The 16,177-nt window shown below is 44.8% G+C and overlaps 2 protein-coding genes across 2 annotated transcripts in view; both read right to left on the minus strand.

The window, feature by feature from the left end:
* Nucleotides 1–9,521, minus strand: part of FBXL17 (F-box and leucine rich repeat protein 17) — a 284,489-nt gene extending 274,968 nt beyond the window's left edge. Inside the window, exon 1 of the mRNA XM_065744235.1 lies at nt 8,684–9,521. Within this exon, the coding sequence (XP_065600307.1) occupies nt 8,684–9,412 (729 nt within the window). The 5' untranslated portion in view covers nt 9,413–9,521. The remainder of the gene's footprint in view (nt 1–8,683) is intronic.
* Nucleotides 9,522–15,150: 5,629 nt separating this feature from the next.
* Nucleotides 15,151–15,600, minus strand: LOC136053440 (ubiquitin-conjugating enzyme E2 D3-like). Its single transcript, XM_065744141.1, has one exon. It carries the CDS (start codon nt 15,551–15,553, stop codon nt 15,239–15,241), a length of 315 nt encoding a protein of 104 aa, XP_065600213.1. The 5' UTR covers nt 15,554–15,600; the 3' UTR covers nt 15,151–15,238.
* Between the last annotated feature and the right edge of the window lie 577 nt (nt 15,601–16,177).

Below are 16,177 nucleotides of genomic sequence, written 5' to 3' on the forward strand. Positions count from 1 at the left end.
AATACAATGTTGTTTCTGCATAAGATCAAGATACGAACGTTATTTCATGGTTTCTATGGCCATCTAGCATCACAGAAATTAGAAATAAAGATTGCAAACTCATTAGCAGTATACAGGCATAGCTATTAACAATTAAACGTAAATTTCTGTTTACAGCAGCAGGATATCTTCCCAGAATGGCCAACAAGAGACCAAGACCTTTTAAACGGACCCTGAGAAAAACTGAAGAAGGTGGAGAAGGTATAGGCACAGGAATTGATACATAAACCCAGTAACCTTGCACATGTATCAAGGTAAGAGAATTCAATTCTTGCCTTGGAGGTCAAGTGAGACTCTTGAGTGTGTGTGACTGAGACACACTTGCACAGTGAGTGTGGAGCCCCAATAGACGGATCCCATGAGGAGCACAGGTGGGATGGATAAAGTGTGGCTCTCAAAAATCTGGTCCCACCAGGAGCCCGTGATAAATATGGAAGTGGGACCTGAGGTGGAGGAAGCTGTGTTTTTAGTTGACACTGAGGAGCCTCATCACCAGCCCATAAAGAGTCAGGACTCAAATTAATGAACAAGACCTTAAAATAAAGCGGATAGAGGGAACCGAGATAACATTACCACTTTTTGAAAATACCGAATTAAGATTACCAGTTAAGACAATAATGGGTCAATCATTGTATGTGCAGAGATTAACCTGCTTGAGAGAAATCCTATGATGAAATTGGGAATTCAAATAACAACCTATCTTGATGGACTGACTGCGTTAATGAATTATGTTAGCTGAGGTAGATGAGGGAGAAATAGACCCTGTGGTTTGGGTCAAAGAAGGAAGTAGAGGGGGGTTAAAAATAAGCCCCTTGGAAAATAGCAATGAAAGAAAAATATGAGATCATAAGACAGAGACAGTACCCAATTCCAACTGAGGGACATAAGGGCCTTAAAACCTGTGATGCAAGGATCACTAATGGATGGGTTGCTGGAACCGTGTATATGGCTTTTTAATACCCCCATTCTCCTAGCAAGGGAAAACTGATGGTTCCTACCAATTACTGCAAGACTTGAGAAAAATTAATGAAATAGTACAAAATACACCCAGCAATTCCAAACACCTTGATGGGTAAAATCCCAAACAAATACAGATGGTTCAGTGTGATAGATTCAAAAGATGCCTTTTGGTCTTGTTTGCTGGCTCTCAAAAGCAGAGACATATTTGCTTTTGAATGCAAAGACCCTGAAAGTGGGCAGAAACAGCACTATGTTGCTCAGGGACTCAGCAAGCCCCAAGGCTGGCGAGAATACAGGACTGCTGGCCATGAAACTGTGAGTGAGATAACCAAGAAAAGAAGAAACAAGGGATGCAATGAAGGATCATCGGGCACCCTGCAGACAGACACTGCTTTATTATAGGTATTATTATAAGAATTCTCTGAGCACTTACTGCTGTTTACCAGGATAGTTAACCAATGAACTGGTAGTTGCAAAGTACTGTCTGTAGGAAGAAGGTAAAAGAATAGATCCTGTTCACAATAAAAAAAAAAAAAAAAAAAACTTCTTTCTCCCTGACTCCTTGACTGAACCCTGGCATCCATGTGGTCTTCCCACCACAATCTGCTACTGCAAATACAGTTAACTGAGGTAATTCAGGAAGACATAATCCCTAGATATGGGGTGGCAGAGCATATCAATTCAGACCAAGGTAGTCATTTTACTTCACAAATCTTACAGAAACTAATGCATATTGTAGGTATTAAGTGAGGGTTTCACAGCCCTTGGCATCTCTCATCTTCAGGGAAAGTGGAATGGATGAATCAGACAATAAAGAAACACCTTACTAAGCTGGTCTTAGAGACTCATCTCCCTTGGACCAAACGTTTGCCCTTGGCACTTCTCTAAATCAGGACAGCACCAAGGAAAGACCGGGGGGTTTCCCCATATGAGATGTTGTTTGGATTGCCATATCTGAGAAAGAAAAAATGAGATACCACAGTTCAAAACTAAAAATGTATTCCTTAAAGACTCTATACTCAGGTTGTCCTTGTCCTCACTGTCTCTCAGGATCCAAGATCCCTAGCCTTATTAATACCACTTTGGTCCTTGGAATAGACAGACATGGAAAAGATCCAACAGCCAAACTCCAGATAGCTGTATGGGATTCACTCCCTGATAACACCCAGAATATCCAGGATAGAAAATAAACAAACAAACAAGCAAACTTAGGAAATGGGTGGAAGATCTTCCTCCAATTGTGACAGTTAAAGAGATGAAGGATGTTAGACCAACATTTGAAACTGAAACAGGATATGGACACGTTAATGCCTTGGTAAAATGGATTCAACATACTGCCCAGAGTCTCAACCGTAGCAACTGCTACGCTTGGGAATCAGACAAAGCCTGTAGGTCAGGTGTAACCTTTCTGCTGGCAAGAAGACAGAATACAAATTAACAAGTGTTAGAACGTAATTAACAAATGTAAACTTCCATAAGATGGTGAACCTCGAGTACCCAGCCAATGGGAACACAGGGCAGGGGGTGAGCATGAGGGAGACAAGCTACAAAAGCTCCAATACAGTGCCTGGAGGTGTGCTCCCGCTGGCAGGACACCCACCACTGCAATTGCGTGTTAAAAATTTCTTCAGCAGAGTTCCTGCCTCTTAAAAATCATCTCAGACATTTCTGACTAGAAGAGTGAAGGTTTCTGCTTACATGGTCTTTTTCCTCAAGAAAATTTTTTTGTAGCTAAGAAGGGAGGCATTTGAGCAATTTTTTCCATTATACTGTGTCAAATAGAGCTGTCCTGAAGCCTAAAAGTTCATGGTATTAGCAAGAACAGTATATACAGAAAACATTAAAACAAACTCAGATATTTCGTGCTGCTGTTCATCACAGTGCCTAATGAACTTGGAAAACTAATTCTTGGAAAACTGCCCATTTGTTTCATCAGCTGAGTGCAAGCCTTTACAGCAACTAATTGAAGACTTATTAAATAGTACTTAGGAATTATACTTGATAATTAAAGGAACGTGCTTAGTACATGACATTTTACTATGAACAGTTAAACGCAGCAGTTAATTACAAGCATACTGAAGTTAAGACTTCCAGTGGTTTCACATTAATGTAGTTCCATTCTGCTTCAGAAAACTAATGAAACTCCTATCAACAGAAGATAAACAAAGGATAGGGAAATGTTTGCCTAGTTTTTTTGAGAGGTTTCATCATTTTACCCACGCATACTCTCAAGCTAGATAAAAGAAACGTGAGTGATTCATGAGCATCTGAGTACACAGAGAGGAATTAAGAGCTCAAGGAACACACTTCTTAAGTATTTTCTCTCTCAGTACAACCATAAAGGAAATCAAGTTAGAAGGAACTAACACAAGTGTAACAGACAGAAAAAGTGATGTGACTTTCCACAACACAACCAGCATTCTCATGGTAAGCTACAATTAGTAGGAGCAGTTTATTTGCCCATTGCACCTGGTTACCTGCAACGCTGAGATTAGCAACTATATTCAGAGAAAGTCTTTTCAGGCACACCCGATCCCGAGGAAAAGTTGTGCAACATAAGGTTGATGTCTGGTGATCACCCCGCAGAGCACGAAGGAAACAGCAGAAGCATGCATCCGGGGGTTACAGAAGTGACAGACGCTGCTTTTAACAGCCACTTACTAACAGACTGGCTTAGTTGTAATGCAAACTTTAGTTTATGTCCCTAAGAAGTTAACAAGAGACACTGATGCTATGCCTTTCATACTAAGAAAGGGTTCTGACTAACAAGAATATCTTTACTTGAAAGGGATGACAAAAGTCTTATTCCCAACCATCCACAGTGCCAGAGTCCTCACTAAAAGACACCTAAGCGAGCTGCCAGTAAATCAGTGCAACATTATAAAACAGAGACAACGAAATATACTAAAAAAAAAAATCTGCTTAAGATCAAACACAGGTACCTCTGAACAAAGGAAAAAAAAAGGAAATGTTGCAATTTATTAACTTTGCATTCAAACAGTGCACAACTTGTAATGGGATTACCCTTCTCAATACAGAATTTCAGCGATGTACAGCAATCTTAGAAAAACTTGAACAAAATCAGGAAAAGGATATTGGAAACGTAGGCCAGGGTGAGCTAGGATAGACATGAGTGTCAAGGCATTCACCTTCAGGAAAAGAAGTAATTTCATTCCATGATTTCTATCTCTCCCATCATGGAGTTAATTTTGTAATTTGAAAACCTACATGCTTACATGAAAGCCACCTTTTCACTCACCAGGAAAAGCAAAATACCCACGTTTTTACAGTTCTGCAACCAATCTCAGAATACATCAGGAAATACCCTCAAGTCATGGAAGTGGTGGTTTAGGAACAATTTCTTCTGAAGCCTTGGAATAGGCTGCCCAGAAAAGTGGTAGAGCCACCATCCCCAGGGTACTTAAAAGTCATGTAGGCTTGGGAGCTCGGGGACACATAGATTTGGCAGTGCTAGGTTAAAAATTGGACTTCATGACCTTAGAGGTCTTTTCCAGCCTAAATGATTCTATGGTCTTTAAGAAATGTACTATTGACAGCATTCATATACTACCTTTGCTTTCAACAGTATATTGGCAAACTTTCAGAAAGTTTCCTTCCCCTGCATTCCCGTAAGTTTAGCGAATCACATAGCAACAGCACAGTAAAGTTAGAAGTTGTTTCATCCTCCTTCTGTAGTCATACAATAACAGCAAGCTTCACAAAAACAAAACCATTTTGTTAAATGTTGCTAAAGAACAAGAATCAGATAAGACTGAAAGAACATTCACCACTCAGCATCAATTCTTCTCAAAGCTCAAAACAAGTTCTAGACGGAATAAACCAGTGGGAACTAATATAGGTTGGTATGTTTAGCAACAGGGCTGAGAACCAATATTTAGTTTAGCAAAAGGAATCCAAGAGTGATAGTTTTAAAAACCTCCCATTTCAGCTTTAGTGGGTGAACAGTCTTGTTTTTGTAATAGAATACTCTTATCCTTTGCCTCAAATATTTTGCCTCCTAAGAGCTGGAGTGGATTACTTTCATCTTTTGCTCCAGACTGTGCAAGGACATTTTCCTTGGGTTACCCACACACTGTTTTCCTTTGTGTTTTTTTTTTGTTTGTTTGTTTGTTTTTGTTGTTGTTGTTTTTAAGTGGCTCACTGTGTTCTAACCAGCAATGGAAATCTTCCAATCTGGGAAAAAGTGGATGCAACTGCTGTGTCAAAGGCTTCAGTGACAAAGATGATAGTGAAAAAAGGTAAAAAAGTAGGTGGGCACTGGACCACCCTAAATACCACTGAGCATGCCCAAAGGCACATTAGCACTTACCTATCAGTCCTTAGGAAGAATGAACACATATGCCAGTGTACTGCATATATAAGTCTCAACTGAATAAACGCAGATCCTGAACTCTGAGGGGGTGTGCTTGCTTATCAAGTCACCCAGTACTTATAGTGAGGAATAAAGGAACGCCCCTTTCTAACACCACATCGCAGTTAAGAGTTTTCTTCCCAGATTTTGGATGACAATGGCTTCTAAGAAGCAAACTGATAAAGAAGGTGTCAAAGAGGTCAACTACACATTTATAGAGCTCCTGACTCAGTTTCAACATAAGTTCAAGTACACATAGAACGCTTCTGATAAGGCCATCCCACTAGTCATTCAAAAGGAATTAGAAATAAAAAAATCCAGCACCTCATACATCCTGAGACAGGAAACAAGCTTTGCCAAGACTGAACCATTCTCTCACTGTGCAAGAATCCCATTTTAATTTTCCTCACATCTAATTAAGCATATTGTTTCTTGTTAAAAAGACAAAGAACAGGTAGTTAAGTTTCTTATCAGTTTTCTCACGACAGAAGAATGCATGTTCTTCTTCATTTTGAACAGAAGTGTTCTTCAGCTTGAACAGTACCTTCAAGCTGTCATCATGAGCCACATTTCCACATACTCTGCATCTCCTTTGATCCCATTCCAGTTCCTTTAAGGGTTTTCTAGGGAGACTCCAATGCCCACAGCTTAATGCAGTGCACCACTAAAGGTTTCACAAGCCAAATAAGAAAATTTCTCTTTGGCGTGCTACACACACAGCTCAGTTTCTGTTGGAACAACCAAAAAAAATAATAATCTGAAATACATGAACAAGCATTCCCAAGTTCGCTTAGCCTGCAGACCTCTTTACACCAGCTACTCCTTTGCAATGTTAAATCAGAAAAGTTAGCAGGGATGAAAGAAAGATTAATTTCTGCTTTCCACAAATAGTATTGCAGTGACATGGGAACAGGCACAGCCTGAAGTTTTCCATACTCAGTGACATACAGTATGAAGTTTCCCAAACTTCTACAATACATGCTTAAAGGCACTGGGAACGAAGGGCTGTCTGCTCTGTTCTGCATTACCTGTCAGTGGGAAAGAGCTCAACAGCTCTCCCAGAAGCCAGGCACTGGTCTCTGCCCAGAGCTACAAACATCACCCTGAGCTCTTCACCAGGAACAAGAAACCAGTATGTGACAAGAACACCAGCAGTGCTGTACTGAGAAAACTTCAACCCTAGAGCTGAGTGAGGGCTTGGGTACATGTAACAGAGGACTGGATTCAGACTTAGGCTCCACCTGCCCTGCAACCGGGAGCTTGTTTTGAGCAGGAATGAGGGGAGATGATCTGTGAAGTCAGGAGTGGTGAAACAACTCAACTGGATGCACTGCAAGTCATAAGAGGGGGGGGGGGGGGCTGTCTCCCACTCACTTCTGTAGCAAAGGAGTGGGGTCTCAGGACCACAACGATGTAAAATTCTGTAAATCTACCCTTAGGTCCTGTTGTCTCCTCAGCAGAGAACATCCCAAGTCTTTTCTCTGATAGATGCCCAAGGCTGGAATTAGTTCATCTTTCACAGTTTGCTTCTCCACTGACTGTTCCAAAAAGTTTATTAAAACCTCAAGGGCATATGTACCTCACACTTTCCCCACAACAGAACAGATTCTGAAAAGAAGAGACTGCGTTTAGGACACTATATTATAACTCATCACATGGCGAGGCCTTTGGGCACCTGTAAAATCCAGCAAACAAGAACTCCATAGAAATCCAAAGAGAAAAGTCACTCAACAGAAAGGAATGACAGGGAAGCACCTCAAACCAAAAAAATAATAAATTTTAAAAAACTATAAATCTCACTAAAGACTGAGGAGCAGGTATGCTGGTTGGTGGTGCTGCTAGAGCTACAAACAGGCTTCTTCGCAAATGTTGCAAGAGGAGCTGAGCCACAGAGAGACTGAAGACTGGCCAGGAGGGATGGGAACGTGCCAAAGAAACCCTCAGAATACAGATACGAACATGGCACCGTGTGAATATGAAACAGAAAGACATATGGAAGATCACTTTAACTACCTGCTGGTGAGAGGGTCATGACAAAGCCCCACTATTAAAAGAACTGGTTGATGAATGAGTTAGACTGCCAGTTTTGTAAATACCTGAAACTGGGAAAGAGCTGAAGTGGCTACAGAAATCATATCTCTGAAGAGAAAAAGTCAGTAAGGCATGCTTATGCCAGTGTGATTTCAAAGCCTAACAGCCCAACACCAAGGAAAACATGAGGAATCGCCATCCCTGGAGCTGTTCAAGAAAAGACCAGATGTGGCACTGAGGGACATGGTTTAGCAGGCATGTTGGTTGGAATAGATGACCTTGGAGCTCTTTTCCAACCTTAATGATTCTGTGATCTTAAATTAACAGTGGCAAATAAATTAATTGTTAATTTTAGTAAAACTGTGAGGCAGAGTTTTGATCACAGAATCACAGAAGAGATTAAGTCAGCCATGACAGTTTGTGATTTCTTAAATGTCTGCCAAAGGGGAATTTGAGCAGTGAATCCATTAGAGAAAAAAAAAAAAGTAAAAAAACAGAATTAATTTTAGATGGAAGACCAATAGTAGATTGTCAGTGTTCGAAGACAAAAGTTCAGAAATCACTTTCAGCACTGAGATTGCACAACCAGCATTACAGAGAGAGTAGATCTGGTCACAGACAGGAAGAGCCATCTGTCACACTGCTGTTACCACTCTGCTTCAAGTTCAGCCGTCTGACCCCAAAGTAAACTGCTGCAGTACTCCAAGTTCCAAGTCCAACAGCTCCCAGTCCGAAGGCACACTTGCATCAAAATACGGAAAATATTGCAGACTCCAGCTCCAGGAAGACTTGTCTTTTTATCTAAGGCTCAGCTGAAGAACATCAGTGTGCTAAACCGATACAGCAGTTTGAAACTAGAAGTTATTTTAGAACTGTAAGCAAGGAACTAAAGCACAATAGAAGGGAGAGGAAGCAAAGCAAAACCTGGCATATACAAAGCAACGGGCTGCGAGATAACGCAGCTCATAAAGGCTACAAGGATTCCGAATGACTGGGAAATGGGTAAAACCAGGAACAACTCAGCACACAGCCTGGAGAGAAGCCGCACGCCCTTCCACACAACTTGCCTGTACCGTTCTGACTCGCGCAGAACGCGACCAACTCAGTAACCGACCCTGCGAGCAGCACGCGTGAGTTACAAAGTCACGCCAAGTGCTCCCGAGGCAGCGCACTACTCCGGCTTCAGTATCCCCGGCGAGGGACCGAGGCCGCAGCCGGGCCGATTCGGGCAGGGGCCCGAGGAACGGCCGCAGGAGAGGGAGAGAGGCGCCCGGGACCTACCTTGAGCAGGATGGAAGGCGGCAGCTGGTTGATGTTGGGCGGCGGTTCCCGGCAGCCGTCTCCGGGGTGCTCCAGCGGCTCCTCGCAGCCCGCCTCGCCGCCGCGCTCCTTCTCCCCGTCGTCCTCGGGGGGAGGGAGCGGCGGCGGCGGCGACGATACCGACCGCCCCCCGCCACCGCCGCTCCCGGCGGGGCACCTCGGCGGCGCGGCCCCGCCGCTCCCCGTGCCGTCGGCGGCCGAGGGCAGGGCGCAGAGCTGCGGCTCCGCGGGGCACTGGCAGGCGGCGGCGGCGGCTTCGGGCTCCGCGGCAGCGGCGGCGCAGCGCGGCTGCTTGCAGGGAGGGCAGGCGGGCAGGCCGGCCCGCTTGCGCTTGCACACCATCTCAGAAACGGCCTCACCGGACGGCCCGGCCGGCCCCAAGAGGCCTCGCACCGGCGAGGGCAGCAGGCCCGAGAAGAGGAGGCGCCGGCAGCGGCCGCGCGCCTCCCAGGCGGCGGGCGTTAGGCGGAGGAGGCGGCGCGCGGCCGCGTAAGGCGGCGGCAGCAGCGGGTCCCCGGCGGGCAGGGGCGGCTCCGGGGCGGGCGGGCTGGCGCCGTGCACGATGAAGCACAGCATGCAGGGCCCGCGCAGGAAGCAGCTCCGGCTGCGCGGCGGCACCTTCCTCCCACGGCGGCGGCCGCTGCTGTCCCGGCTCAGGCTGCTGGCCTCCTTAGAGAGCAGGTGGCCCATATAGGAGGCGGCGGCGGCGGAACGGCCCGCGGGGCGTCACCTGCGGGCGGCCGCTGTCATGCCGCCGGAGGGGGGCGGCAGGTGGCGGTGCCGGGGCTGGTTCCGGGACGCGGAGCCGGGAGGGAGACGCTTCCGCTACCGCCGCCCTGACCTTCCCCGCGGGACGCGAGTTGGAGGCGGTGCTGCGCCGGGGCCGCCGCCGCCCGGTGGTGCTGCCGCCTGCGGCCGGACCGGGAGCCGCGGCCGGGATCGGCCTCGAGGCCGCGGTGTCCTCCGTCGGCTGGAGCGGCCTGCGCCCTGCCGGGCCGCCCCATGGCGTGCGGGGCGGGTCCGCACCGCGTGCGCGCAGGTAGAGCGCGGGCGCGGCGATTCCTCGCGCGGCGTCTGTAGATAGGCGTGTGAGCGAGGCCCCGAGTAAGGCTGATGCATAAATCTGTTGGCCAAAGCCCGCGGGGAATGGGAAGGCAGCGCGGACGACGCTTTTGCGATGGCCGAGTCACGCAAGCAGAGCGGCTGGCGAAAGGGATCGCTTCCAAAGCCGTGTCACTTCTCCGGCGCTGCCTTCTTGGCTGATACGCGCTGCAGCAAATCCAGTTCGCTGCCGTTTGGAATCACTGACCGGCACCTCTGCTCCTGAGTTACACTGCAGTTGCTCAGAGTGTGAGCATTGCAAATACGGGGCACGGCGATCTGATGAGTACCGTTCTCAGCAAATTCATCTCGCACGTTTCAGCGTTCGGTGCTAAATTATCGACATAAAACGACTTGAGTGTGTAGGTTTAAATATGTGCGGGACTTCGCCTTTCGTAAACGGTGTTTGGGGAGGGAGGAAACCAGCTGTAGCTACGATATTTATGGTGCAATATTGCTGTGTAATAATAAAGGGCCGCAGCAGAAGTGCACACTGCCAAGTACTGTGAACAAGATCTTCTGGCGTGCTGCCCGGGAAAACGTTGTGTGAGGATTAAAATACCTATGACACTATTTTTGTTTTATTCCTGTGTTATTAGGCTTCAACGATTCAGTAAAAACATGCTGTCTGAGGGAAATACTGATACATTATTGGTTAAAAGTAGGATTATATAATATTTTGTATGAACTTTTAACTCACTGACATCCACCAATATAAATTTCAGGAGATTTTGGCAAAGAATTGACAAGTCTATACATTCCTCATATTTAAATTTTGTATTTTAATAAGAACAAATTGAACTTGTAAAGCACATCAAGTCAAAATCAAGCACCAAACTGGAGAGCATTCAGGATAACTGCCTACAGTGTCAAATATTCCAAATAAATTAGATCAGCCTGTGCAACTTCTGAAGACTTGTTGTGGTCATTGTACTGTACAAAAAAGATGGGCACCTCCTCAAAAGAGTCCAGTGGAGGGCTATAAAGATGATAAAGGGCCTGCAAAGGCTGAGACCTAGGTCTGTTCAGCCTTGAAAAAAGAAGACTCAGAGGGGATCTGATCCACATCTATAAATACCTAAGGAGCGGGACGCAATGGGTTGAGGCCACGCTCTTCTCAGCAGTTTGTGGCAACAGGACAAGGGGAAGAGGCCACAAACTGAGGCACAGGAAGTTCTGAACAAATGTGTGTGGGAACTACTTAACAGTGCAGTGACGGAGCAGTGGCACAGCTGCACAGAGAGGTGGTGGAGTCTCCTTCTCTGGAGATGTTCCAGACCCACCTGGACGCCTACCTGTGCAACCTGGGCTAGGGAGCTGCTTTGGCAGGGGGTTGGACTAGATGATCTCTAGAGGTCACTTCCAGCCCCTGCAATTCTGAGATCCACTTCTGCCTCCTTTTGAAATCAGTTGACTTGCCCAGAACACAGACAGGTTATTTTGTCATCTTTTCTAGTCTTCCCTTTCCTGAGTAACTTCACATTCAGAATAGTTTTCCTCTGTGATTCTTATCATTTTTCTCTTGTCCTTGAGTTTGGTCTATTCCTGAGGGGATTTGTTGCTATAGAGATGTCAGAGTGCAAGAAAGAAAACAGGTAATAAGTGGTCACTTCTCATAAACTACTCATCCTTTTAGTACTCTGTCACTTAGTAACAAGATTTTCACCCTAAAGATTGCAACAGAACTGTTCTGCCAGTTTTATAGGCAGATACTAGAATCATAAAATCATTTAGGTCAGACTTTTGAGATCATTAAATCCAGCTGTTAACTTGGCACTGCCAAGGCTGCCACTAAACTGTCCCTAAACACCACATCCACTCATTTTTAAATACCTTCTGGGACAGGGGCTCCACCAGTTCCATGAGCTGCCTGTTCCAGCCTCCCTGCTCCTGCTGACTGACTGCACTATTTCTGATACAAGCCAGGATGCTGTTGGCCTTTTTGCCACAGGGGCACACTACTGGCGCATGTTCAGCAGACTGCTGACCAATACTCCCATAAATAATAATGAATAAATAATTTATTTGAAAATTCAAGAAAACATAGTATGTTAATCTCATCTGAAGATAATGGGTTACCAAGACTGTTAATCACCAAGAATGTTTTTCCACTCACCTTCTGAGTATTTTGGACACACGAAGCCGGGAGAGAGATTTTTGTCTTTTTTTTTTTTTTCTTAAAATCTTTTCCCTTCCCTGTCCCTTCTGCCGGAAAAAGCCAAGCAATAAGGAGATCTACATGAAGATTTAAAAAGTATAAAGGGAATGGCAATATAAAAAAAAAAAAAAAGGAAAAAAAACAGAAAAAAAAAACACAGGTTATACCATCAGAGGTAACAAATTGTTCAATTAATCTGATACAAATTCTGTCAATTATTGGGCTTGAGCTTTTTTAAGGTACTTCTGTTAGCTGGAGAAACACTAATTTTAAAAGTATTGGCGTAAAACATGTTTTATGTAGAGTGAGTGTGTTCCTGACAGCACTATAGAACTACACAGAGAAGCATTTCCTGCATGATTGGCATTGTATCTGCAATCATTATGTTCATTATCAGTTCAAGAGGTTATACAAGATTTCATTGGCACAGAAGAAACTTTTTTTCGTGTTGGCCTGTATGGTGTGTGTTGGATTTGTGAATGAAACAGTGCTGCTAACATCCCAGGCTGTTACTGAATAGTGCTCACAGTGTGAGCACTTTTCTTTCTTTCTCACTCTGAGCAAGTACTCTGGGAAGGAACATAGCGGAGATGGCTGACCCAAACTGGACAGAGGGATATTCCATTCCATCTAACTTCATGCTCAGCATTAACAACCAGATGATTTAATTTTTCAAGTTATCTGTTGAACAGAGACTGACTGGGACAAGGGTCTGCTTGTGGTGATGGAGAGCAATTGCCTTTGTATCTTTAGTTTGATTTTCTGTACTTTTTTGTTTGGTTTTCTTTCTTTGTTTGTTTTCCTCTCTTTATTTATTAAACTATGTCTTCCTGTGTTGGGGAATGGCTAGCTAAGCAAGGCCGTGAATCAATGGAGGCCTTATGAGTTGTGGCAAAATGCTGAGCGCTGTACCCTCTGCAAGGACAGCATGTAGCAATAAGCAGGATGCAAACAAGAAACTTTCGGTGAGAGTAAGGCACAAAGGCACCTAGCTAGCTTGCTTAGAGTGGAACTTTCTCAGGGTATCACTAACCAATCATGTATGTGCTGCTAACACCTATATCCAATCACTTTGCGACAAGTACTCTAGCTGCTGTTAGGAAGGGTATATCTGTGAAACACGAAAAAGAATAAAGTGAACCATGCTTACCAACCATATTGGTTGACTCACTGTGTTCCCTCACCAAATCCCTCCGTATTCCTGTTCTCTCCTGGGGAGTGGAGCCAGTTCTGCTGGCTGAGTTCAATCCATAACAGAAGTAAAACATAAATTCACTATTAGTAAAACTACAGGTAGTACTAAGAATTGTGACATGATGATAAATGACAGCAGAACAGTCAGAAAAATTATCATATGGGTTACCAATTAATTGTTGAAGTACAGAAAAAAAATACATTAAATGTTGCCTTTTTTAGATGTACAAATTTATTCATAGAATCATAGATTCATTATGTTTGGAAAGGGCCTCTAAGATTGTCTAGTCCAACTTTCCATCCATCTGCACTATGTCCACTAACCAAATCCCTCCGTGCCACGTTCATGCACTTCATAAACACCTCCAGAGACAGGGACTCCACCACTAGCTTGGGCAGCCTGTTTCAGTGAATTACTGCTCTTCCTGAGAACTGATTTTTCCTGATATTCAACTGGAACCTCTACTGAGACTGGAGTTCATTCCATCTCATCCTATCACTAGTTACTTGGGGGGAAATGTCCAACTTCCACCTCGCCACAACATCATTTCAGGTTGTAGAAAGCTATCAATAAGCTCTCCCCAGAGCCTCCTCTTCTCCAGACCAAAACTCCTAACTCCCTCAGCCACACCTCAAAGGGCTTGTGCTCCAGATCCTTCACAGCTTCATTACCCTTCTCTGGACATGCTCCACAGCCTCAGTGTCTTTATTGTCTTTCTCTGTGAATATGCCTCGTTTTTAATGTCTTTCAGTTTTCTGGATCCTTAAGAATTCTTAAGAATTCTTCCTTGGATAAACGTTAACTGAATATGTTAGTAATTTTTCACTCTAGAAGATAAAAGGTTGAAAAGGTAGCAAATCAAATGGCAGAATATCTTCTGAATGCTGGTACAACACTACTGTCATCTTACTTTTTTAATTCTCACCAACCAGGGATTTCTCATAGTCAGTCCAACTTCCTTTGTCAAATTTACAAGTAAAAAATAGCTTCTAATTTACACTTGCTATTGTTGTAGTAGGCATGGCTAGGACACTGGGATGCGATAGGACCTCCCCTGCTCTGTGATTGATTAATTATGCATGCTTAGGGGTGTAGACGATGATCGATATATGTACATAAGGAGCTGCCGTGCCTTATTAAACGCCATTTTGCCATTTTCTACATAACCATATTGGTGTCTGTGATGGCAGTGGCCCTAGTAGGGGAGATCACTAGCCCTGATGGTCCGACCTTTCAGAACGGTGACAACATATGGTGCCCCGTGTGAGGACCATTGAGGAGGAGATCGGACTGTCACCCATTACCTTCCGGCAGCTTGCAGTGCGGAGTTGGCACTGTGCAGGGGCTCATAGGCAGTGGGAAGGCAGCAGAGTGAAGGCTGCGCTGAAGTCTGAGTCAACACTAATCTCCGGTAGCCAGCAGAAAGCTGGCAGTGCTGAGGCTCAAAGTCAGTGGGAGGAGGCAGGGAGAAGTCCCTGTGCTGAGGGTTGAGCCACCACCGATAGCTGTGACTTGCAGTCAGTGACAAGGCAGCTCGGAGAAGCGATGCTGTGCTGAGCTCCAGATCATGGAATCGGTAACTGAGGTAATATTCTTGCTGTGTAAGGATTAGTTTGATAAGAATGCTCCTTCTAAGAAGGAGATTACTGCAGTTATTTCCCTGTTAGAACGGGAGGGGGAGGTTAAAATCCCCCAAGAGATTCTCGACCACCAGAGATGGCATGACCTTACCTCTGGGTTTGTGCAACATACTATGAGTACCCACATGGGGTCTGAGTTAAAAACTTGGGGTCTCATTTTGGGAGCCCTGAAAGCAGCTAGAGAAGAAGGGAAAGTATGGGCTGAGACCTGAATGTTTTAGGCTTAAGCAGCGACAGTGGGGCGAAGCACCAGACGATGTAAACAACAAAAAAAAAGATAAGGTGTGATAGGGGAGCAGCTGGATAAGAAAATCAAAAAAGGAACATAATTTAAAGTTTATTCCAGCTATAATGCAGGTTATTCTGACTTTACGGTAGCATCACATGGCATACTTCTGAGTCCATTCCCGAGATATTCTGTTTTACTTGTCTCTGTCTGTTTTATAGATACGTGAAATCTCTGGCACTAGAGGGTCATCTGGATTTGGATCACATAACAGTGAACAAATGGATAAGAGAACTTTAGAAATAGTTAAAGCAGGAGACCACTGTGATCTTAGAATATCAAGACAAAAGCTGCCATTACTGTTAATATTTGGATGATAGATTCTTGTTGTAAATGCAACCTTAGGTGGTTTGAAAGGGTAGTCTGTAGGAAAGTGAATTGTCAAGAAGAATACACCACCCTGATATGGACTGTCATTAGGCCCCATAATTGTGGCTTGCCAATGAAACATGTCATCTCCAACTGGACCTGCTGAACACTGTGCTGGAGGATCACAAGCTAAGTTCCTTGTTGATGTGTTTCATAGATTCACAGATTCATAGATACATTAGGTTGGAAAGGACCTACAAGATCATCTAGTCCAACCATCCTCCTATCACCATCCCTACCCACTGAACTACTAAATCAAATCCCTTAGCACCTCATCTAAACGCTTCTTGAGCAGCACTAGGGATGGTGCCTCAACCACCTCCCTAGGCAGGCCATTCCAGTGCCTGACCACTCTTTCAGAGAAAAATTTTTTCCTCTAATCTAAATCTTCCCCGGCGCAACTTGTGGCCATTCCCTCTCATCTTGTCATCATTTATCAGGGAGAAGAGGCCCACCCCCTCCTCACCACAACCCCCCTTCAGGAAGTGGTAGAGTGCAATAAGGTCTCCTCTGAGCCTCCTCTTCTCCAGACTAAACAATCCCAGCTCCCTCAGCCGCTCCTCATAAGACTTGTGCTCCAGACCCCTCACCAGTTTTGTTGCCCTTCTCTGAACACGCTCCAGGGCCTCAATGTCCTTCTTGTAGTGAGGGGAAATGACATCTTCCTTCCACTACTCTCTCTCTTCAACTTGAAGTCAAAATTTAG

Source organism: Cyrtonyx montezumae, unplaced genomic scaffold (assembly GCF_038088225.1).
Source record: "Cyrtonyx montezumae isolate F1298 unplaced genomic scaffold, pur_monq_1.0 scaffold_30, whole genome shotgun sequence".
Classification (NCBI taxonomy): Eukaryota; Metazoa; Chordata; class Aves; order Galliformes; family Odontophoridae; genus Cyrtonyx; species Cyrtonyx montezumae.